Consider the following 24,681-nt stretch of genomic DNA (forward strand, 5'->3'; position numbering starts at 1 on the left):
CGTATCTCTTTCCGCCACAGAGTGGAGATATATCTCTATCGAAGGAGGCTCCTTCCTTGCACTATCCTGCAGGTCACCCTTGGGAAAGGTGTAGCACCTGCTTGGCCCCCGATCAGGGTCATGTGAAGCCATGGGAGCACACATCCTGATTATGTGACCACTGACACCAGGCAGACAATCTCTGAAGAGTATTGATAATGGCTGGGGTCACCCGTCTTGAAAAATCACTGCCCAGAAGAAGGCAATGGCAAACCACTTCTGTCGAAAAATGTGCCAAGAACAATCATAGTCATCAGACCATGATCGGCTACATCATACAACATGACACATATTAATGATGATGAGAATATAATAGCAAGGATGTAAGGCTGAGGCTTTATAAGGCACTGCTCAGACCACAGTTGGAGTATTGTGAGCATGTCTTAGGAATTCTAAGTATTCTTTCCCAAGGAAGGATATGCCGGCATTGGAGAGGGTCCAGATCTCATGAGAATGATTCCCGAATGAAAAGGTTAACATATGAGGAGCGTTTGATGGCTTTGGGCCCGTACTCACTGGAGTTTATAAAAATGTTGAGGGTATCTCATTAAAACCCATTGATTATTGAAATGTTTAGATGGAGAGGATATTTCCTATGGTGAGTATGTTTAGGATCACAGGACACAGCCTCAGATTAGAGGGGTGTCCAATTAGAACAGAGATGAGGAGGAATTTCTTTAGCCAGAGGTTGGTGAATCTGTGGATGGCTTCTGGAGGCCAAGTCATTGGGTATATTTAAAGCGGATGTTAATAGCTTCCTGATTAGTAAGAGTGTCAAAGGGAATGGGGTTGAGAGGCATTATAAATCAGTCATGATCAAATGGTGGAACAGGCTTGATGGGCTGAATAGCTTAATTCTGCTTCCTATGTCTTATGGTTTTCTGGACTGGGATTAAAGGTTAAGTGACAAAACAGGCAGTGGAGTCATTTGAAAGAAAGTGCAAAGGCGCGAGTAAAGATCATTTTCCAGTTACGTTAGTCTTTCCTCACAGATGCTCCTTGATCCGCTAAGTCTTTCCACCATTTTCTATTTTGCACTAAAATTACTTGCTTTCTACCAAGGAATGAAAATGAGTCACAGCAACATAATTAAGTTTAATAATAAACCTCTGTCACTGATGACAAATTACTGTAAAAAGGAGGTCCTTTTGATCGCTCGTAGGCTTCTTGTAGGAAGGTGTCATATTCGTATTCACCGTATGACTGCAAAGTAATCAGGAAAACTGGCTCATATGCTTGGAAGGTGACTGCATTTCTTCCATCTGCCAAATCTGATTTCCAAAAAGTGTCCTGTGGAGAAGACAGGAGAATTCAACAGTTTCCAACCAGGTGTCATTGTGGAACTAAACATGGGCCAATCACACAGGCATTACCTTCATGTATGATGCTCACTGAATGCACTTGAAGATGAGTGGATTAAAATGTCCAAGATTTTACTCCACACAAGTTTTAGTTTTGATTATCTCCTTCACTCTCTGTACCATTAACAACTGCTGCCCAATAGAATCACTGCACAATGGGAAGAAGCCGTGTTCCATGTTTGAAGATACAATACACTTTGCTACCATTTTTAAGAATCGTAGAGACGTACAGCACAGAAACAGGCCCTTTGGCCCATCTAGTCCATGCCGAAACCATCTAAACTGCCTACTCCCATTGACCTGCTCTCTATATCCCTACCATCCATGTACCTAGCCGAACTTCACTTAAACGCTGAAATCAAGCTCGCATGCACCACTGGCAGCTCAGTCCACACACTCATGACCCTCTGAGTTAAGAAGTTTCCATTTATATTCCCCTTAAACTTCTCACCTTTCACTCTTAACCCATGACCCTGGTTGCAGTCCCACCCAACCTCAGTGGAAAAAGCCTGCTTGCATTTACCCTATCTATACCCTTCAGAATTTTGTCTACCTCTATCAAATCTCCTCTCAATCTTCTATATTCTAAGGAATAAACTCCTAATCTATTCAGTATTTCCTTATAACTCAGGTTCTCCAGACCTGGCAACTTCCTTGTAAATTTTCTCTGCACTCTTTCTCTTATTTCCATCTTTCCTGCAGGTAGGGGACTGAACCTGCACACAATACTCCGAATTAGGCCTCACTAAGGCAATACAAGGACCTCACAGGTCCTCCTTAGCCCACAAGTGCCAGATTTACACACAGTGTGTATGACAAGCATATGCCTGGGAGACCGGCAGGGTGGATTTTTGGGTTTGGGCATCTTCTGCCATATAGTAACGTGGATCCTGTCTGCATTTCCGACTTGTGAACTGTTCACAGGAACAGAGCTCCATCATAACCAGGGAGGACCTGTATCTAATTACTTCAATGGAAAGAGTTTCGATCGATTGTTAAATAACATCAAGCTCATGGGTCAGGACATAATTCCCTACAGCATAGGAGAAAAAGGGGGGACTTTGAGGGGTATAGATAGGGTAATTCTGAGCTGGCTTTTTCCACCAAGGTTGGGTGAGATTAGAACTAGAGGTTGTGGGTTAAGGGGAAGAGGTGAAATATTTAAGGGGAACATGAGGGGGAGCTTCTTCACTCAAAGGGCAATGAGAGCGGGGAAGAGCTGCTAGTGAAAGTGGTGGGTGCGGGTTCAATGTCAATATTTTAGAGATGTTTGGATAGGTACATGGATGGAGGGATATGGAGGCTATGGTCCAGGTGCAGGTCAATGGGCTAGGCAGAATAATGGTTCAACATGGACTAGATGGGCCAAAGGGCCTATGATTCTAAGATGGATAACCAATTGAGCACTGTTCATATAGTAAGCAAATCTGGGAAAGTAACAATAGAGAAGAAAGAGTTGTAGATAAATTAAACAGGTATTTTACATCAGCATTTCCTACAGAAAACTTTCCTAAAGAAAACTACAGTTTGTAGATAGCAAACTGGAAGATAGGGGACAGCTCAAGAACATTACAAATTTTAAACAATGGCTCTGAACAAATGGTTGGAACAGCAAATTAACATTTTACTAGTTCCTAATGGCCTCCTTTCAGGTGTTGTAAAGAAAGCAAGAAATGTGCCAAATTTTTGTTGATGTATCAGCTTTAATTCTGCAAAATTCCCTGGATCTGAGCAAATTACTGTTAGATAGGAATTTAACAAATGTAACTCCTTTATCCAACATTCAAGGGAGACAGAAATTAGGAACTTACAGGTCACTGCAGGAAAAATGGTAGCTTTTATGAAAGATGGCAATGCAGTTAAGTAGAATTAATGTAACCAGGCAAAGTCAGCATGGTTTTGTTAAAGGAAAATCATGTTTGATTAATGTTTTTCAGTTCTTTGAAGAAGTAATCCTGTAATTGACTCCTAACCAATTCAGGTTTAGGAATAGGAATGGAGATGGGCTAACCCTTATTGACGTCAATGGATTTGTGATTGAGAGGGTGGACATCTTCAGGTTTCTCAGCATAAACATCAGCAAGCATCTCACGTGGTCTGTTCACACCTGCTGTGTGGTGAAAAAGGCACAGCAGCACCTCTTTCACCTCAGATAGTTGAGGAAGTTTGATATGGACCCCCACATCCTGAGAACTTACTACAAGGGCAAAATTGAGAGCATGCTGACTGGCTGCATCACTGCCTGGTGTGGGAACTGTACCTCCCTTAATCACAGGACTCTGCAGAGAGTGGTGCAGACAGCCCAGCGCATCTGTAGTTGTGAACTTCCTATGATTCAAGACATTTACAAAGACAGGTGTGAAAAAAGAACCCGAAGGATCATTGGGGATCCGAGTCATCCCAACCACAAACTTAGATCCAGCCAATCAGGATTGAGCATTAAGCTCCGCTTCTGCCCTGCACACTTAAGAGGATATACAAGGAGGTGTCTCTGGGGGACTTGTCATTTAACTAACTTAAGCCTGAGGAAGATGCTCGGGTTTACTGTTGAAATGGTGTAATCAATAACTGCAAGTATGTTATTGTTAATACCAAAGGGTACTATGGCTAAAAGTAACCCTGTGGCATGGCGAAGGTGAACAGGTGGATGCACTAAAGCATCAAAAACATGTTTCCTCAATGGTCTCTCTGGAAAATAAAGGCTCATGTATGGGAGGTAACATATCAGTGGGATTAGAAGACTGATTCTCCAACAAGAAAGGAAGACTTCGTACAAGTGTACATTTTTCTGGTTGGCAAGATATAATGTGTGGTGTAGGATGGGTGTTTATTCTCAACCTTTCACCATGTATTTAATTGACCTGAATGAAGGCATAGCTGTTAGGTTTTCTGATAGAAAATGTAGGTAGGAAAGTAAGTTAGGAAGAGACTATAAAGGGATATAGATAGATTAAGTGAGTGGGCAAAGATCTGGAAAATTGTTTATTTTAACAGGAAAACATCTAAAAGTAAGCATATTATATAAATTATGAGAGCTAACTAGAGCTGTCTCATGCAAACAGACACTTTGCTATGGAGAAAATAACATTACATGTATTATGTTCAAAGAAGCATGGCAGGTGGAATCTTGTAACAGATGATCTCAGTGGATTGATCTACTCAGGAAATTAGTACCACTGTTATTACCCCTCAACCACCAGGCTTTTGAGCCAAAGGGAATAGCTTCACTCCACTTGCCCCATCATTAAAATGTTCCCACAACCAAGGACTCACTTTCATGTTCTCAATATTTATTGCTTATTTCTTACTATTTATTTTTATATTTGCTCTGTTTATTGTCTTTAGCACACTGGTTGAACACTCTGGCTGGGAAGTCTTTCATTGATTCTGTGATGGTTATTGTTCTATAGATTTGTAGAGCATGCCCAGAAGAAAATGAATCTCACAGTTGCGTATGGTGGCATATTTTGAATATAGATTAACTTTGAACTTTGAAGCTTATGAACTGGGCCGCAAGTTATTTTGCATTATTAAATATTTGGCTTATTGTAAATAACTTAATGCAAAACCAGTGAAGGATCAGAAAAGTTTCCAATACAAATATGCTATCAACTCAAAATTAAAGGGGGAAGAACAGATTTTGTGGACTGCAGAAGTGGTAGATGTAACGCTTAGAAAATAATTGAGAACAAACAGAAGAAATTTGAAATTGAAGAACTGCTTGACTATGTGGCAAAGAGCTGATGGCTGAATAGCTTTTGCTTTAGTTATGAAATGGGTGGTAAGAGGTTTGGAAGGCTGTGGGTGGAGTAAGGGGAGGCCAGCCAGGAATAGCTAAAGTGTCCGTGTGGTCACCTCTATGGATTGGAACCTCTAAAATTATGCGATGATGAGCCTTCATAACGACCAAAATCTATATTACCATGAAGGCAAAGAGTTTTTAATATTGTTTATTTTTTAGAGGTACAGCACAGTAACAAGACCACACCATCTGATTACACTCATGTGGCCAATTTACTTGTGTCTTTGGAATGTGGGAGGAAAGCAGAGCTCTTAGAAAAAAACCATGGAAGTCATGGAAGATGGTACAAATTTCCTTAGAGAGGGCGGCAGAATTGAACCTGGGTTACTGGTACTGTAATAACGTTATGCTAACTGCTACACTGCCATACTCCTGCAATTGTGAATGATGGTTCTTGTAATATGATTGCTGGCTAACGTGTCTGTGTAAACAAAAACTTTCTTCAAAAGTACTCACCACATAACTGCTGGGTTCAAACAGCTGAATAATAAAGTACACGTATTGCCCGTTCGCTATTCCAAGACGATATGCTTCCAACATTATCAACTTCGCCACCTCAGGGGTACAAATTAAGATCACAACTGGAAAGTAAATGCGAAGTATCGTTACTGATCACAAAGACAAGAAGGAGCCAACGGCACAACTACAATACTTCACTGACCATTGTCCATTGAGGTTATTCTATTTGTATACCTGCATATCTAAGATAAGTTTAGAAATCTTTGATCATACACCACAAGCCAATTACAGATGCTGAGATGGGGCAGATGGCAAGCAAGGGTGGGGTAAATGGGTAAGAGAGGAATCAATGGGCAAGGGAAGACTCATTAATGAGGCTGCAAACAAAACTAGTGAAAATAACTCAACATTTACTCCGTCTCTTACCAACTTACCCTTCGTACCATTCGAATTGCCCTTATTCACACTGAAGACAATGGTCTAGGTGCTGTGATGTTCACCCTCAAATGTAATTCTATTATACTTTGGTCTCTACCTTCAGGGGATCTTTAACCACCAGGTCTTTTATTAATCCTTCCTTATTACTTGTGACCAAATCTAACAGCTATTTTCTGCTCTTAAATACTGTTCCAAGTAGTAAACCCTGACACAATCTATAAATTCTTTTTCTATAGCCTTGGACTGAAACTCCATTGGAATCGGTCTCTGGAGCTCTCTACCCTTCTCTTCATTAATCACATCCTGGTCCTAATCATTTACCAACTGAGTGATAGTTGACCCAACACGAGTGACTACTGCCTGGAATTAGAGATTAGTCAGTATGATGTTGTGGGCAACACTGAAAGAAGGCCATAATTGGGAGCTTAACATTGTGGTGAACTATGTGCCTGTCGGGACACGCCCCTGCTGACTGCTCCTGTGGCTCCTCCCACAGGCCCCTGTATAAAGGAGACCTGCGGCCTGAAGACCGGCCTCAGTCTCCAGGACCTTGTATGATAGACACTCACTCCTGGTTCCTTCTTCCAGTCAATAAAAGCCGATATCTCGCCTACGTCTCAGTGTGAGTTATTGATGGTGCATCAATTTTATTGACTGGAAGTTTTAAAACATGGAACCCGTTTTGCGTCCGGACCGGTTGGATTTGGACCCTCAAGACCCTGACGCAGCTCTCGCTTTTGAACACTGGCTTGCATGCTTCCAATCGTACTTGGCGGAGCTTCGTGCGACTGAACCCGCCGTTATGCACAGAATCCTACTCTCGAGGGTCTCCTCCAAAGTTTACTCCTTTATCCGGGACCTGCCGACCTACGAAGGGGCACTGGACGCCCTCAAACGACAGTACCTGCGGCCGGTGAACACCGTCTACGCAAGACATCGCTTAGCTACCCGGCAACAGCGGCCTGGCGAATCGTGCGCTGAGTTTCTCCGAGCACTACAGACACTCGTCCGAGCTTGTGACTGCAAGACGCTCACGGCAGAACAGCATGCGGAGCTGCTGGTGCGAGACGCCTTTGTGACGGGACTGAGGTCAGTGTACATGCGCCAGCGGCTGCTGGAGAACTCGGATCTTACCTTAAGCTCGGCGATAGAGAAGGCCAACGCTCTAGAAGCTGCGCGGCATAACGCCGACGCTGTCCAGTCGCGCGATTCCCCGCCGGTTTCGTGGACGCCTCAGACCCCGCCACCGCCGGCTCCCGGGAGCGAATTCGCCAACGCCGCCGCCAGTCGCCATTCCACGAGCTCCCCGACCCAGACCACGGCTGTGGCCCGTAAGAAACTCGTGCTTTGTTATTTCTGTGGCCAAAAGAAACATCCTCGACGACGCTGTCCAGCGCGAGAAGCGACCTGCTCCAGCTGCGGAAAGCGGGGCCACTTCGCCAAGGTCTGTAAGTCTCAACCTCGAGCGGAGTGCAGCGCTGCGGGTGAAACGTGGGGGCCGCCATCTTGCATGCCGGGATGTGGGCGGCCATCTTTGTCGACGTCAGCACGCCCCGCCCCCGATCCTCGGATGCTGACCGGGTACCCCGGATGTGAGCGGCCATCTTTGTCGGCGTCAGCATGCCCCGCCCCCGACCCTCCGATGCTGACCGGGTACCCCGACGATCCAACTCTGGCCACTGTAACCCTCGACCAAAGCGCCCCACACCAGCTTGCAAGATCCATGATGGACATCCAGGTGGAGGGGCATTGGACTGGATGCCTGTTTGACACGGGCAGCACTGGGAGTTTTATTCACCCGGACACAGTGCAACGCTGCGGACTTGCAACGCGGCCGGTCAGTCGGAGGTTCCATTTGGCCTCTGGGTCGCAGTCCGCAGACATCCGGGCGGGTTGTGTAGCGACTTTGGTGGTGCAAGGCACAGTATATCGGGACTTTGAACTGCTGGTCATGCCTAATCTGTGTGCACCTGTGCTATTGGGGCTGGACTTCCAGAGCCATCTCGAAAGTGTGACTATGGTATACGACGGGCCCCTCCCACCACTCACTGTCAAGAATCCTCAGTTTTGTGGGACTTCTTCACATACCCCGCTACTGACCACACACACACACGGACACACACATCCCATCCAGAACCAGGCCAACAGCTGCGCTACCGACACTTGCAGCCTCTCCACTCTCAAGATCCCTCCCCCACCGCTGTTCGCCAACCTGACCCCCGACTGTAAACCTGTGGCAACCAAAAGCAGGAGGTACAGCGCGGGGGACCGGGCCTTCATTCGGTCGGAGGTGCAGCGGCTGCTCAGGGAGGGGATCATTGAGCCGAGCACAAGCCCTTGGAGGGCCCAGGTGGTTGTTGTTCGGACTGGGCAGAAAAATAGGATGGTGGTGGACTATAGTCAAACCATCAATAGGTTTACGCAGCTTGACGCATACCCCCTACCCCGCATCGCGGATATGGTCAACCAGATTGCTCAGTATAAGGTGTACTCGACAATAGATCTGAAATCCGCTTATCACCAGCTCCCCATCTGCCCAGAGGACCGCCCCTACACCGCCTTCGAGGCGGGCGGCCGGCTCTATCACTTCCTGCGCGTCCCTTTCGGTGTCACGAATGGTGTCTCTGTCTTCCAGAGGGAAATGGACCGGATGGTGGACCAGTACCAACTGCAGGCCACATTTCCCTATCTGGATAACATCACCATCTGTGGTCATGACAGGCCAGATCACGACGCCAACCTCCAACGGTTTCTCCAAGTGGCCGCAGCTCTGAACCTTACTTATAACAGGGACAAGTGTGTTTTTGGTACCACCCGCCTTGCTATACTTGGGTATGTCGTGGAAAACGGGGTTATTGGGCCTGATCCCGAACGTATGCGCCCCCTGTTAGAGCTCCCTCTTCCCACCACTCTCAAGGCCCTCAGACGGTGCCTGGGGTTTTTTTCCTATTACGCCCAATGGGTCCCCCATTACGCAGACAAGGCTCGCCCCCTGGTCAAGTCTACCTCGTTTCCCCTCTCTGCTGAGGCCTGCGCGGCCTTCAACTGCATTAAAGCGGACATTGCCAAAGCTACGATGCATGCAGTGGACGAGACCGCTCCCTTCCAAGTGGAGTGTGATGCCTCCGATTTCGCTCTGGCTGCTACCCTTAATCAGGAAGGCAGACCAGTAGCATTCTTTTCTCGCACCCTCCAAGGCTCTGAAATTCGGCACTCCGCGGTGGAGAAAGAAGCCCAGGCCATAGTGGAGGCTGTTAGGCACTGGAGGCACTATCTTGCTGGCAAAAGATTCACTGTGCTGACTGACCAGCGCTCGGTTGCGTTCCTGTTCAGCAACCAACAGCGGGGCAAGATCAAAAATGATAAGATTTTGCGGTGGAGGATAGAACTCTCCACCTACACCTATGATATCCTGTACCGGCCTGGCAGACTCAATGAGCCCCCTGATGCCCTATCCCGGGGAACATGTGCTAGCACACAGCTCGACCAGCTGTACGCCCTTCATGCACAACTTTGCCATCCGGGGGTCACCCGATTTTACCATTTTGTGAAAGCTCGGAACCTGCCGTACTCCCTGGAGGACATCAGGACGATGACCAGGGACTGCCAAATTTGTGCCGAGTGCAAACCGCACTTCTACTGTCCTGACACGGCACAACTTGTCAAGGCCACCCGCCCTTTTGAACGCCTGAGTGTTGACTTTAAGGGCCCCCTTCCCTCCACTGACCGCAATGTCTATTTTCTCAGTGTTATTGACGAGTTCTCACGGTTCCCCTTTGCCATCCCCTGCCCCGACACCACTGCCACGTCCGTCATAAAAGCCCTGCGCCAGCTCTTCACTCTGTTCGGGTATCCCTGCTATATCCACAGTGATAGAGGGTCCTCCTTTATGAGTGAAGAGCTGCGCCAGTACTTGCTAGCTAGGGGCATTGCTACCAGTCGGACCACGAGTTATAATCCCCGGGGTAATGGCCAGGTAGAGCGGGAGAATGCCACAGTGTGGAAGGCCACACTTTTAGCCCTCAAATCCAAAGGGTTGCCGGTCTCTCGATGGCAGGAGGTCCTCCCTGAGGCACTGCACTCTATCCGCTCTCTGTTATGTACGTCCACCAATGCCACCCCTCACGAACGCCTATTCTCTTTTCCCAGGAAGTCTGTCACTGGGACCACCCTACCAGTTTGGCTGACGTCCCCGGGGCCAGTGCTGCTCCGGAAACATGTGAGGAGCAATAAATACTCCCCGCTGGTGGAGAGGGTTCACCTTCTCCATGCGAACCCCCAGTATGCTTACGTGGTCTTACCTGATGGGCGGGAGGACACGGTCTCCATCCGCGACCTGGCACCCGCAGGTGCAGCAGACCACTACCCTGAAGGCTCTCCGGTAACTGTGAACCCTGCACCAGAGGTGACACCGTACTCACCAGGCCCTACACAGACTCCTCACGACACTTGTATACCGGGCGTTTCGTACGCATTTATACCAGGCGCCTCGCACATGCATGAGGGATCACCGGCGCCTAGTGGGCAAGAACACGCGCAACCCCCGTCCCCTGTGCAATCGCCAATGTTGCCGGCACCTATGCGGTCACAGCCGGTGCTACGTAGATCGCAGCGACAGATTCGACCGCCTGATCGGCTTGACTTGTAAGAACCTTCGCTACATGAGGACTTTTTCAAACGAAGGGGGGGTGAATGTGGTGAACTATGTGCCTGTCGGGACACGCCCCTGCTGACTGCTCCTGTGGCTCCTCCCACAGGCCCCTGTATAAAGGAGACCTGCGGCCTGAAGATCGGCCTCAGTCTCCAGGACCTTGTATGATAGACACTCACTCCTGGTTCCTTCTTCCAGTCAATAAAAGCCGATATCTCGCCTACGTCTCAGTGTGAGTTATTGATGGTGCATCAAACATCAAAGGATATACTTTATATCAAAAGCACAGGCAGGAAGACAAAGACAGTGGTGTGGCTCTGTTGGTAAGAGATGGAATTACATCTTTAGAAAGAGGTGACATGAGATCAGAGAACGTTCAATCTTTGTGAATGGAGTTAAGAAACTGCAAGGTTTTAAAAAACATTATGGGAATCATATATCGGCCTCCAAATAGTAACCAAGATGTGGAGCTGAGATTGCAAAGGGAGCTGGAAAAGGCATGTAAAAAAGGTAATGACACAATTGTAATGGGGGACCTTAATATGCAAGGGGATTGAGAAAAACAGGTTGGTGTCGGATCGCAAGAGCGAGAATTTATTGAATGCCTATGAGATGGGTTATCATAAATCATCCCAAAACGCACTTAGGAAGTGTTGTCACTGAGTTCTATAACGAGGCAAGTTCAGGGTCTGTCTTAATAGAAGAAAAATTGAGGGGACTAAGTTTAGAAGGTCTGAGTGACTGGATGTATCCTCACTGAAGCTCGAACAGTTTGATTCTGGAAGGAGAAATGGTCAGAATTGAAGGGGTGGGAACAGCTCTTACGGACTGCAGGAGAAGCAAGTGGTGGATGTTATACTTTGAAGGTAATTGAGAACAGAAGACATTTGAAAATGAAGAATTACTTAACTATCTGGCAACAAGGTGATGGGTGAATGGCTTTTGATAGCAGTCTATTAGCAGTACTTTCACTTGCACAAATATTTGGAGAGGTTTTCACTTGAATTAGCAATTCGGTAGGACCCGGCAGAGTTGGTCTTACACAGTGAATGGTAGGGAACTGAGGAGCGCTGTAGAACAAAGGGATCTGGGAAAACGGGTCCATAATTCATTGAAAGTGGCGGAACAGGTAGACAGTGTTGTAAAGAGAGCTTTTGGTATATTAGCCTTCATAAATCAATGCATTGAGTACAGGAGATGGGATGTTATGTTGAAGTTGTATAGGATGATGGTGAGGCCTAATTTGGAGTATTGTGTGTAGTTTTGATCACCTACCTACAGGAAAAGTGTAAAATAAGGTTGACAGAGTACAGAGAAAATTTAGAAGGACGTTGCTGGGACTGGAGGACCTGAGTTATAAGGAAAGACAGGACTTTTGTCCTTGGAATGTAGAAGACTGAGAAGACGTTTGATCATAGTACACAAAATTGAGGGGTATAGATAGGGTAAATGCAAGTGGGCATTTTCCACTGAGGTTGGGTGGGACAGAAACTAGAAGCCATGGGTTAAGGGTGAAAGGTGAAGTGTTTAAGGGGACCATGAGGGGAAACTTTTTCACTCAGAAGGTCTGGAAAGTGTGGAAAGAGCTGTCAGCATTTGAGCTCGATTTCAACATTCAAGAGAAGTTCAGATAGGTACATGGATGGTAGGGGTATGGAGGGTTATGGTCCAGGAACAGGTTGATGGGAGGAGGCAGTTTAAATGTTTCAGCGCAGACCACCTGGGCCAAAGGACCTGTTTCTATGTTGTACTTTTCTATGACTTATGTTATCTTTAATTTGCTTGGAAGGGTGTGATGCACCATCAATAACTCACACTGAGACGTAAGGCGAGATATCGGCTTTTATTGACTGGAAGAAGGAACCAGGAGTGAGTGTCCATCATACTATGACCTGGAGACCGAGGCCGAGCGTCAGGCCTCAGATTGCCTTTATACAGGGGCCTGTGGGAGGAGCCACAGGAGCAGTCAGCAGGGGGCGTGTCCAGACAGGCACATAGTTCACCACAGGGTGTAGATTTACTAGATTAATAAGTGGTGGTACAGGATAATAAGTAACACTTACTTCTCGCTGAACCTACAGCTTCCTTGAGCTTTATCTGATGAAGGGCTGCATTGCCTATGTCGTATCGGACCTGAGCTGTTATGGTGAAGTTGGCTTGCAGCTCTTCCGCGATGATTTTCCAGAGCTCCTCAGTCAGGTCCCATTTGGTTTGTTCAGCAGACCCTCCCAAGAGGACAACATTCCTCCAGCCAAAGAAGTGCAATGTTTTAGTGAGGATGTTCCCCATGTTCTGGAGTGAAGACAGCAGATTCACGTAGGTGTCATACAAATAAAGGTCATCGAATGCCAGTCTCTGACCCACAAATCCAAAGATGGGGATATTCCACTGAGAGGCAAGCAGGCCTAGAATCTAAAGAGGAGTTAATGCACAATGGATTTATCAAAAAGTGATGTAACAAACTTAGTAATGAAGGATTTAATTAGTTTTCCTACCGCTAATCACCCCCTTGTCTAATACTTATTTAGAGATATATTGTGGCATCAGCCTTTTGGGCCATGGCACGCAGCAATCCCCAACAACCCCCGATTTAAACCCCAACTTAATCACGGGACAATTTACAATGACCAATTAACCTACTAACCGATACGTCTTCGGACTGTGGGAGGAAACTGGAGCACCCGGAACAACCCACAGGGTGAACGGACAACCTCCTTACAGAGGATTCTGAATTCTGATCTCTGACTCCCCAGGCTGTGATATGCTGTGCTGTTACGCTACCATGGTGCCCTGTTTCTGCTATGTTGTACAGAAGATAAAATCCTTCATCTTAATTCATTACTTCAAATTTTCTCCATTTTAAGTGTTCCTTTCCCACATCAATCTTCTTGTTTCTTTTTTGTTTTCAGTTTCAAATTTCATTAATTTTTGTGGTGTCTAATTTTATTTTATTGCCTTTGAAAGCAATTTGTTTTCTTAGCTTATGCAATCTCTCTTACTTTTTGATCATTTATATCTGGAAATCTTGAACTGCCCTCATATCTGCCCATTCAATCCATCACGGTGGTTATTGCCCCTTGTATCCAATGACGACAGGAAACCTGTGCAGGAAAGCATTTAAAATGGAAAAGCTATTGGACTAGGGCAGTTCCACTCTCTGGACTTCAGAAGTCTGGTTCCAGTGGGACAAACAAGTGTCACAAACTGCAGTCTTCCATCACAAACACAAGAAATTCTGCAAAGTAACACACACTAGATGCTGGAGAAACTCAGCAGGCCCAGCAGCATCTATGGAAAAGACTGAACAGTCGATGTTTCAGGTCAAGACACTTCATCAGGGCTCTTCAGCAGGTCTTGACCCAACCAAAACATCGACCGTTTACTCTTTTCTGTAAATGCTGCCTGGCTGTTGAGTTCCTCCAGTACTTTGTGTGTTATTTGGTGTCTCCCTTTGTTCAGTGGGTGACCGTGACTTCTTCTGTGCCTTGTCATGCCCTTTGCTCTCCATGGAGCAGTGCAGAACCACCTTCCTAGCCTTTGGATCTCACTCTAGATCTCATTCCCTCAGTCCACCAGAGCTGACTTTACATGCTAGGACAGGCACCTCCCTATCTCACCAGGGCATGAGGCCGAAGGCTACCTTTACCTGGTTTAGCCTGCTTGTTGAAGCAGTGCAACAGGGCATGGCTGCTGTCAAGTGAAAAACAGCCACTTGGAGCCACAGGTGAGAATTGAGTGTCCAGTGGGGATCAAAGGTGAGTGAGCTGCCCCGGAATGGACAGTCCCTTCACCAGAGTGCTATCCTACCCTGGACACCTCATGCACTCCAACACTTGTAATATCAGATAATTAGCTGCTTTTTCAGCATGTTTATTATCCACAGGTCTTTTAGTTTCAGCGACTATGTAAAAATAATCGACGCAACCAAAAACAAACAAAATATTTGTTATAGAACATAGGTCATAGAAGAGTACAACACAGGAACTGGCCATTCAGCCCACAATGTGGTGCTAAATTTGCCAAAAAGCAAATCAAAAACACTCAAACACTAATCCCTCCTACTTACATCACATCCATATGTCCCCATCTTCCTTATAACCACATGCCCACACAAACGTCTCTTAAAGCCTCTAATGTGTTTGCCTCTACCACCATACCAGGCATCCACCACTCTGAGTAAAAAACTTGCCTCTCACATCCCCCTTGAACCTACCTCCTTCAAAATGATCCAAATTTTAAGTTTAATTGGATCTGTTTTTCTCCTCAAACTACAAAATCAAATTTGGGCTGAATTTCCCTTTCCTAATAATTCTAATTATGTTCATTTTTCAGTACATGTCATTCAACAGACAATAATTTATTAATTACTAAACACGAAGTCCTCTACAACTAGTCTCTTACCTCTGACACAACTGGACAAGCTGGTCCAAACAGAGCAGAAATATTGTACATCTGGATCTGGTGAATGAACTCACGAATGGACGCCTTGGGGTTGCAGTCACTGTCGGCGTACACAAAGTCCAACGTGTGATTCGGCAGGAGGAAGGGGTCTGAATTTATTTTGTCTACAGCAATCTGGATGGCAGATCCCAGCTTCAAGACGCTGAAGGGGAAGGAGATGTTTCTGGGAACCTGAAGTCCGAGGTAGATTTTAGAGACCCCAGCACAGTCGCAGGGGCAAAGCAAATGGGGAAGTAAAAAGGTCAGTGAAAGAACTAATAACTCAACTTTGACATGTTGTTTCCTGTAATGATACAAACAAATCTGCTTGTGATGAAACCTGGATTTCTTTGGCATCATCTCCCAAACACTGAGTGATGAAACTTCTGTGGTCAGTTTCTCAGACAATGATACCACCTGTCCTCACTCGTACTTATATCCAATGCACAGGTGGATGTGTTAATCCTCAAGTGTTTTTGGCAGAACAGATACTGCTTTGTCGCTAATTAACAAAACTTCCTGACTCCTGTGTATTGACTTTGATTTAAGTGTTAGGCGCGGGTTAAAACAAATAAGCTCCAGAAGTTGCACCTGGGTACTGCAATCACAAACAAGAGAAAATCTGCAGGTGCTGGAAATCCACTCAAAATGCTGGAGGAACTCAGCAGGCCAGGCAGCATCTATGAAAAGAGTACAGTCAACATTTTGGGCTGAAACTCCAGCGTTTTGTGTGTTCCTGGGTACTACAAGTTGCTTTTCTTTGCTTACTCACTTTGCCCTTCTCCTATGTGTGTGTATGTTTATGTATGTATGTATATACTGTATCTAAGAGGCTTTTAAAAGACCCTTTTTTATCCGCTTCCACTGGCGCTTCCAGCAGCGCATTCCAGGTACCCACCACTCTCTTTTCTGAAAAACCTACCCCTGACATCCATTCAGTACCCATTTCCCAAGCACCTTAAAACTATGCCCCCCTGTGTTAGCCATTTCAAACCTGGGAAAAAGCCTCTGACTATCCACATCATTAATGCCCCTCATCATCTTATACGCCTCTATCAGGTCACTTCTCATCCTCCGTCACTCTCAGGAGAAAAGGCCAGTTCACTCAATCTATTCTCGTAAGGCATGCTCCCCAATCCGGGCAACATCCTTGTAAATCTCCTCTGCACTCTCTCTATAGTATCCACATCCTTCCTGTAGTGAGGTGACTGGACCTGAACCCAGTACTCCAAGTGGGGTTTGAGCAGTTCCACAAAAATGTGGCGTCCATCATTAAGGACCACCATCTTCCAGGTCATGCCTTGTTCTCATCAGGGAGGAGGTACAAGTACCTGAAAGCACTCACTCAGTGGTTCAGGAACAGCTTCTTCCCCTCTGCCATTAGATTTCTGAATGGACATTGATCCGATGAACATTACTTCGCTACTTATTTTGCACTAATTTAACTATATTTTATATATATATATATATATATATACATACATCACACATACTGTAGGTACATGGAGTTGGTATAGATTCTTCCAGATGTATAAACATTGACTTTTTTTAAATCATCAGGAGTGGTTTAATTGGTCTTGGGTGATAATGATACTTACCTTACTGTAGACAGGGCATCATGGTAACATAGCCTACTACAGCTCGGGGGATCAGAGTTGGGAGTTCAGTTCTGGTATCCTCTGTAAGGAGTCTGTGTGTCCTCCCAGTGGAAGGCGTGGGCTTTCTCCGGGTGCTCTGGTTTCCCCCCATAGTCCAAAGACGTGCCAGTTAGTAGGTTAATTGCTCATTTAAAATTGTCCCATGATTAGTTCAGGGTTAAATCAGGGGGTGTTGGGGGGAGGGGATGCTGGGCAGTGAGGTTCAAAGGCCTGAAAGGGACTATTCTGCACTGTATCTCTAAATAAAAATAAAATAAATAAACAAACAAATAAATAGCATGCATTAACACGTACTATCCCGCTAGATCCCCTCATGTTTTGCCACCTGAGGACTATATGTGACTGTGTTTATCAATATCTTTTCAAACTTCTTGTGTTCATAATTTCTTTGTACCTCTTGCATTCTCCTAGCTTCCTACTTTGATGATCTCTCTTTAGCTGTTATAAGCTTCTGGTCTCTGATTTAGTAGGCCCCCCATTGACCAGGGCCAACCATGGATGTTGAGTCCTAGCTGTCTGCACAAGTATGGGCAGTATCATAAGGAGAACAAGCTGTTCATGTAGCAGGCTCCCCCCCTCCATGTGGTTGATGAACCCAAAGGAACGGCAGAGCCGATACAGTTTGGTACCAGTAGCATCACAGGAGTTGCCAGTGCATGTTGAACTCAATGTAGGATTGCCTAAGGAACTCCAGCTCCAGATTTTCCTTTGGGGATTACTCCCAAAGCCTTCCCCATGAGTGGATATAGCCACAAGGCAGCAGAGTTTTCCTTCTCCCAGATGAGCTGCCAACCACAGCTTACGAGCCGAATCTGCCCGAAGCAACTGGTTTTAAGATACTAGTTACCCACCTTTGCACCTTCTCCTGTCAGTAGAAGCAGTTCCACCGGGCTTAATAGCTAAGATATGTGTGAAGGCCAGGAGCTGGACGTGGTTGTCAGAGGCTAAATGATGTGCATGTTTTTGGGAGCGTTTAATAGGTAGTGGGATCTTGTCTCCACTACCTTCCCCAGCTATAACAACCTTCAGGAACCTGATTCTGATTAACCCTGCCTTTATCATCCAAGAGAGATAAATTCACTTGGTTGTTCAGAAAAGAAAGTCATATGTGTTGACTGGACAGTTGAGTTCTGTATTGATGGTGATGTTCCTACTCCTCAGTTTGGTAGAACCACCAAGCGCAGAGCAGCTGCCCACTGAATGAAAGGAGAAGGACATAAGGGTAGGGAGATAGGGAAGGATGGAGGAACAGTATCGAGAGAGTTTTACTCCAGCCCAGAGCCTGCAGATGCTCAATTACTGAGTGCATTCAAGACCGAGGTATTGAGGCTGCTGGGGTCCAGGGGAACCGAGGGAAATGGGGATTGGGCAGGAAGGCTGAAATGAGGTAGATTCTGCTGTAAGGAAGGATAAGTGAGCATTCAGGAGCCCACTCATAAAATATTGTGGGGTTGGGCCACTTTATTAATTTGTACTGGTTTTGAGCCCCACAGCTTGGCTAATGTGGAAAATATGCTCCCCACTTAATGCTCACTTGACGTAGAGAGGTGCAAAGTTAAATTGCAAAATTTAAATATTTGCTGACTTTACAAAGGGGTTAAGCCATAATTCATCTGCAACTATATACAAAAATATCGAGTCACAGAGCACTACAGCACAGTGAAAGGCCCATGTAGTCCATGCTGAACTGGTATTCTGCCTACTACATGGTCCTCCAGACCACCCCTAACCATGTACTTACCCAATCTTCTCTTAACTGTTGCAATCGAACCCGTATCCACCACTTCAACCGGCAGCTCGATGCACGCTCGCACTACTCCTTGAGTAAAGGAGACCCTCCTCGGGTTTCCCTTAAGTATTTCACCTCTCGCCCTTAACCTATGACCTCTAGGTCTAGTCTCACCCAGCCTCAGTGGAAATAGTCACCCTATCTGTACACCTCATATAAAGTGGACAAACAAACTGAGTCTGTGGTCAGGTGAGGAGTCTTGCCAAAGGTCTTTATATAACTGGAGGAACGGATGCAATGGATGAGAATAAGTTGTTTCTGCTGTCTGAACAGGCTTTAACCAGAATTTGAAATGGATTTAAAGCAGCTGGCAAAAGAGGCGTTATTTGAAATTGAGAAACATTCGTTGGTACAGTAGCTTGCTGCGAACGGGAGCGGATGGCGCTGGAGCAAGGTCTAATCAGCGTGGTTTGTACACGTTTGTCGATTTGGGCTCTGGTTCAGGTTTATGATGTGCTCTAGTTCTGGTCACTCCTTTCTCCTTGCTACTTTTGGGCAATTTTTGGATTGCTGAATAATGAACACTGAGCTGAACAAATGTGCCTTTTGATTTTGTCTTAAATTCTGTGTTTTCACTTTTTTTTTATTGCCGTATGCATGAGGGGCGAGTTTGATATTTTTCTTTGGACAGATTGGTTCTATGGCTCTTTGTTTTGCGGCAGTCTGTGGGGAAGGCGAGTTTCAGGGTTGTATGCTGCCTATGTACCTTGTAAATTTAATAATGTAATTGAAAAGAGAGTCAGATTAATATTCCAAAAAAAAAACAACAATAAGAGGGTTTGAGGACTGGGAAAGAGTTTGGCCCAATCCAGTAGTAATAACAAAGAACTATAATAGGCCTTGATGACTCAAGCCCGTCCTTCTGTCTTGCATGATTCACTGTTTCTATGATTTTGTACAAAATGTGAATGTACAAACCAAGAGCAGGAGTAGGTTAGCTGATTTGCTACTGAATCAGATCATGGGCAAATCTATACTCCCGTCTACTCACACTTTTGTATCTCTCCCTTATCATTCTGCTTCTTCCACCCTTTGAGGTAAAGATTTCCAAGAATTCACAAACATCTGAGGGAAAAAATGTTCATCTCATCTCTGCTTTAGATGGACATGCTCAGGGTCATCCCTAGATCTGGATTCTTACACAAGACGAAACATTCCCCTCACATCCTCAGGCCAGGATTCCTCAGGATCTTATGATGCTTTGGGACCTGATGGTAATTAGAAAAGTAACAATGATGTTGTCTTTGAATAATCTGAAAGGAATTTCTCCAGCTCTTCAGAGTTACCTCTGCAGAATCTGGCAGTGTAGCAAGGCCATTAGCTGGTGACCCTAATGGTTTACAGAGTATCTCAATGTCCTCAAGAATACAGTGGACCCTTGGAAAAGCAGTCAAAAGTGCTGAGCTCCTTTGTTGAAAGGAAAAACCAAATATGTGGTATTTTGATAATGCAGTTCTATCTGTATATCTGCAATGTCAGTAGATGGAAAAGTTGAGGAGGAGTTAAACTTAGAGACAATGATAATGTCCATGATTAAGGGAACAGTCAGCCCTATGGTGCATTTATCAGGAGTACAACTGGAGCTGCTGTGGATACACAGAAGCTTCCTTGATGAGGTGGATGAAGTCTTGATAACTCATGTTCAACCAGCACTGTTTGAATTCTAAAGGAATGCCCTACCATAGGCTCTCTGAATTGAGTGTGGATAGCAGGAGAGGTGGGAGGAGCTGGAAATGGGAAAGATCTAACAGTGAAATGAATGACAGAAAGGGATTGCTGAACAAACACTGCAATGAGACAAAATATTTCAAACAGTAATGAGCATTGAAACTAATTTTCAATAGGCCATATCAAAAACTGAATGCTGAGTTAGGTGACAGTGCTACAGCCAAGGTGGACTGGAAGATGACCAAGCCCAATATTGCACTAATATTTAAATGATTTTTTTAGTGTTACAACATACTGAGAACCACCTGCCTCTGCCTCTAGTTTTCAGACCACAATTACTCTGGGCAAGGTGTGGTTACACACACAGAGCACTATAAATGTAGTGATAGTTTTCACTGATCCTACCATCCCCTACAATTCCCATCAGTAAAAGAAGAAACTGTGAACATTGTACCTGTCCATTCTTGTATCAAGTCCCTCCTGCTGTTTGGTTCCAACAAACAGCTTCGTTGTACTGTAATTCTGTTTGCTGTGCTTTTGCCCTTTGCACGTTGCCTTTCATTTTGCACTGAGGGGTCTACTATAACCTCCTACCTTATCATCTCTGGCAAAGTTCTTACAACTTACTGATGAAGTCAATAAAAAGATCGGAATCTAGATGACTTTTGCATAGGTTGATACAAGCATTTTCATCATTGGTAACTAATTAACAGCAGACTTTCATTCAATATTTGCAGTCATTTCAAAATAAGTAGAACAAAGGACAGATCAATATGAAACGTGTACTATTGGAAGCAAAGTGCAACTGGACCATAAAGGAAATGACAGTGGAGTGTAAGGGAGGGTCTGAAAACGTGACATCACAGCCTGGAGGAGAAAGGAGAACTATTTAACAAGTTTTAGATTGGGTTATCAACTAAATTAAAGCAGGAAGGGTTTGCACCAGCACTATAGTATGTGCTGACTTGTAAGCAGATCAGAATCTCTTTATTGCCAGTTTGTGAAACCTACCAGAATTGATTGTGGTTCAGTGCCAAGTGTAACACACAGGACAATACCATAACAGCAAACACAATAGTAACCAATAATTTACAAGAAAATAGTGCAAACAGCCCTGAGCAATCAACATTCATGTGCAAATATCAAAACTTAAATAAATGTGACCATACGAACAGACTCAATAGTTAGCAACAGATCAAGGAGAGCAGGAAAGACCATTTAACACAGGGGTTCCCAATGTGGCGTCTATGGACCCCTTGCTTAATGGTATTGCTCCATGCATAAGCAAGGTTGGGAACTCCTGATTTATCAGATGTTGTGCAGGGATGGTCAGGGTATTATACCCACGTGAATTTTGTTAAGGAGTTGGATAGCCACAAGAAAGAAGCTTTGGAGGTAACGTGTAGTCCTTATGGAGATGGATTTCTGTCGTCTCTCTGATGGCAATTTGATGAATAGGTGACTTCTAGGGTGGGTGGAGTCTGCAGTAGTTTTTCAAGCTCTTTTCTTTGAACAGATTTTCGATGAACAGACCTTTCCAGTTCCTACAGCTACAAGGAATGTTTTGTGTGTCATTTAGCAGGAGAGTGAGTTTGTGGCACTCTGAAGCATCAGGGACAGGGAAGAGCTTTATCAGAAACACAGGTATGGTTAATATATAGCCAATTTAAAGCTTTTTAAGATATATGGGCTTATTGTATATTGTCCAACTAGCTCAGGTGTTCCCTTTCTGGGGTCCATGGACCCCTCAGCTGATGGTAGGGGTCCATGGCATAAAAAAATTTGAGAAGCTCTGCTCTAAATAGATATCAGTTTTAACAATTAAATTTGGGGGTTTGAGCATGATTTCAATTGTTAGAATTATTCCACAAAAACTATATTTAAACTCTTCAAGTTCCAAAGGTTCATTTAAAGCAATCCACTTGTGTTTATCAGCAGGATGGTTTCATGCTCCAAGATCTCTGAGAGACCAGATATCCTATCAAAACAATGCATCAAGATATCAAAAAGCAAAGGTGCCTGATACTGTACTTTGGTAAAATTTCACACAGCCTTTTCTTAATTCAAGCAATTAAACACAGAAATAAAACCTGCAGTTAGATTAATTTAAAATATTGTGTAGTCAATGAACTATTGGAGATCACAGTTACTGTCATAATGCAGGAGAAGTGACCCCATGAAAGAATGTGGAAAGTTATCAGGAAAAATAGTAGCCATGACTTTGCAGAGAGTTCCTGTAGTCTTCTCTGGAGAGCGTAGTGGGATTTTTTTATATATACCTTACACAACAGCCTTGAGATAGAAGGAAGAATGAGAAGTAAAGCTGAAGAATATCTTTTAAATCTGAAGAATGAAGGGTGGATTATGTACCAGCACTGTAGTACATGGGAACCTCCTACATCTGCAAGAAATGCTTGCGCAGAACCATTGAACAGAAGTGTGAGATACTCTGAATGTCAGGGCGTTAAACTAGTAAGACTCATGTTCAAAGTCCATTTATTATCAAAGTATGTGTACATTTTTTCAAACTTGAGATACAGCTCCTGACAAAACAAGAAATCCAAAAGAACACACTAAGTAAAAAGACCATCAAACACTCAATAGAGAGAGAGAGAGAGAGAGAGAGAGAGAATACACATCGTGCAGAGTAAAAATAAGCAAATAACATTTAGAATGAAAGTGAGTCCTCAGACACAAAGCCTAGAGCAGGCCCAGAGTCTCAGGCTTAGTTCCGCACGTAGCAGAGCCTGCAGACATGAAGCCCGGAGCAGCCAGAGCAGGCCACAGCCTCCGCTCCATTCTGCATGTACTGGAGTAAACATTGTGGATGCTGCAGACATGAAGCCCGGAGCAGCCAGAGCAGGCCACAGCCTCCGCTCCATTCCGCATGTACTGGAGTAAACATTGTGGATGCTGCAGACACAAAGCCCGGAGCGCCCCGAGCAGCCAGAGCAGGCCACAGCCTCAGCTCAGTGCAGAGTGGAGTAAACGTTGTGGAGCAGTGAGCAGAACTGGCCCAACCCTTGTCTTTTGTCCTGACACCCTGCCTACCAAATGTTATGGTATAAAATGATCTGGGGATTTTAGTACACATAAAGACGGAACAGTACAATACAGGAACAGGTCCTCGTTGTTGGTGCCAACTATGATGCCAGATAAACTCATCTCACCTGCCCTCACATGATCCATATTCTTCTGCTATCTCCTGCACATTCATGAGCCTGTCTAAATGCCCCTTAGACGTCTATATCATATCTGCTTCTTGCATATCTCCTGGAAGAGTGTGTCAGCTACATATCACTCTTTGTGTAAAAATCTTACTTTGTAAATCTCCTTTAAATTTCCTGCTCTCACCTGTGAGCCTCTAGAGCAGGGATTCCCAACCCGCAGTCCATGGACCCCTTGATTAATGGCATTGGTCCATGATTTAAAAAGTTTGGAAACCCCTGCTCCAGTATTTCAAATTTCCATCCTGCAAAAATGAATCTGACTCTCTATCATAACTAATGACTATCATGACTTTATCACAACTCTCTCATAACCTCCCAGACTTCTATCAGGTTCCCTCTGCCTCAGGCTTCAGAGAAAATGGTCCAAGCTTGTTTAATTTCTCTGAACAGCTAATATCTTTTAGCCCAGTCTACCGTGTCACTGTGGATACTACATCTTAATCTTCCAGTCAACCTTGCAACATGCTTTATGTAGACGGCATCCAATGTCCTATACCCTCATCAGTCATCTTCACTACCTCCTCAAAAAACTCAGTCAAGTTTATAAGAAATGACCTGCCCTGCATAAAGTCACATTGACCATCAATCCTTCAAAATCGCAATCATTTGGCTATGGCAAGTAGTTGGGAAGGTTAATAGGATGTCAGCCTTTGTGCAAAGATATAAACTCAGAAAGTTTCGAAATTATTTAATGAGATACCATACAGAGGAGGTCCTTCTGGCTTTTCAAGCTACGCTGCCCAGCCAATCCTAATCACAGGACAACTTATTAACCTACTAACTGATACACTTTTGGACTGCTTGAGGAAACTGGAGCACCTGTTCACAGGGACAATGTACAAACTCCTTACAGGCAGCGGCGGGAATTGAACCCGGGTCACTGGTACTGTAAAGTGTTTTGCTAATCACTACACTACCGTGCTGTCCCATTTTGATGCTGGTGAGATTGGACTTGAGGCAGATATGGTCTCCATATTTAATGAATGATATGCTTGCAATGAAGCCTTTGCTCAGAAGTTTCTTGGGATGAAAGGGTTGATATATGAAAAATGTTGAGTAAGCTGAACCAAAACTATTGGAGTATGGAAGAATGAAGATTATGAAAAGATTCTTCAAGACATTTACAGGATTGAAAGGGGATTGACC

The 24,681-nt window shown here is 44.8% G+C and overlaps 1 protein-coding gene across 1 annotated transcript in view; it reads right to left on the bottom strand.

The window, feature by feature from the left end:
* gucy2g (guanylate cyclase 2g) overlaps positions 1-23,522 on the bottom strand; it is a 58,098-nt gene extending 34,576 nt beyond the window's left edge. The window contains exons 1-6 of the mRNA XM_059948002.1: positions 23,476-23,522; positions 22,406-22,597; positions 15,152-15,395; positions 12,814-13,162; positions 5,659-5,783; positions 1,147-1,329 (exon numbers count right to left, since the gene is read on the bottom strand). Of these exons, the coding sequence (XP_059803985.1) occupies positions 1,147-1,329; positions 5,659-5,783; positions 12,814-13,162; positions 15,152-15,395; positions 22,406-22,597; positions 23,476-23,522 (1,140 nt within the window). The remainder of the gene's footprint in view (positions 1-1,146; positions 1,330-5,658; positions 5,784-12,813; positions 13,163-15,151; positions 15,396-22,405; positions 22,598-23,475) is intronic.
* Positions 23,523-24,681: the final 1,159 nt, after the last annotated feature.

The sequence above is a fragment of the Hypanus sabinus genome, chromosome 22 (genome assembly GCF_030144855.1).
Source record: "Hypanus sabinus isolate sHypSab1 chromosome 22, sHypSab1.hap1, whole genome shotgun sequence".
Classification (NCBI taxonomy): Eukaryota; Metazoa; Chordata; class Chondrichthyes; order Myliobatiformes; family Dasyatidae; genus Hypanus; species Hypanus sabinus.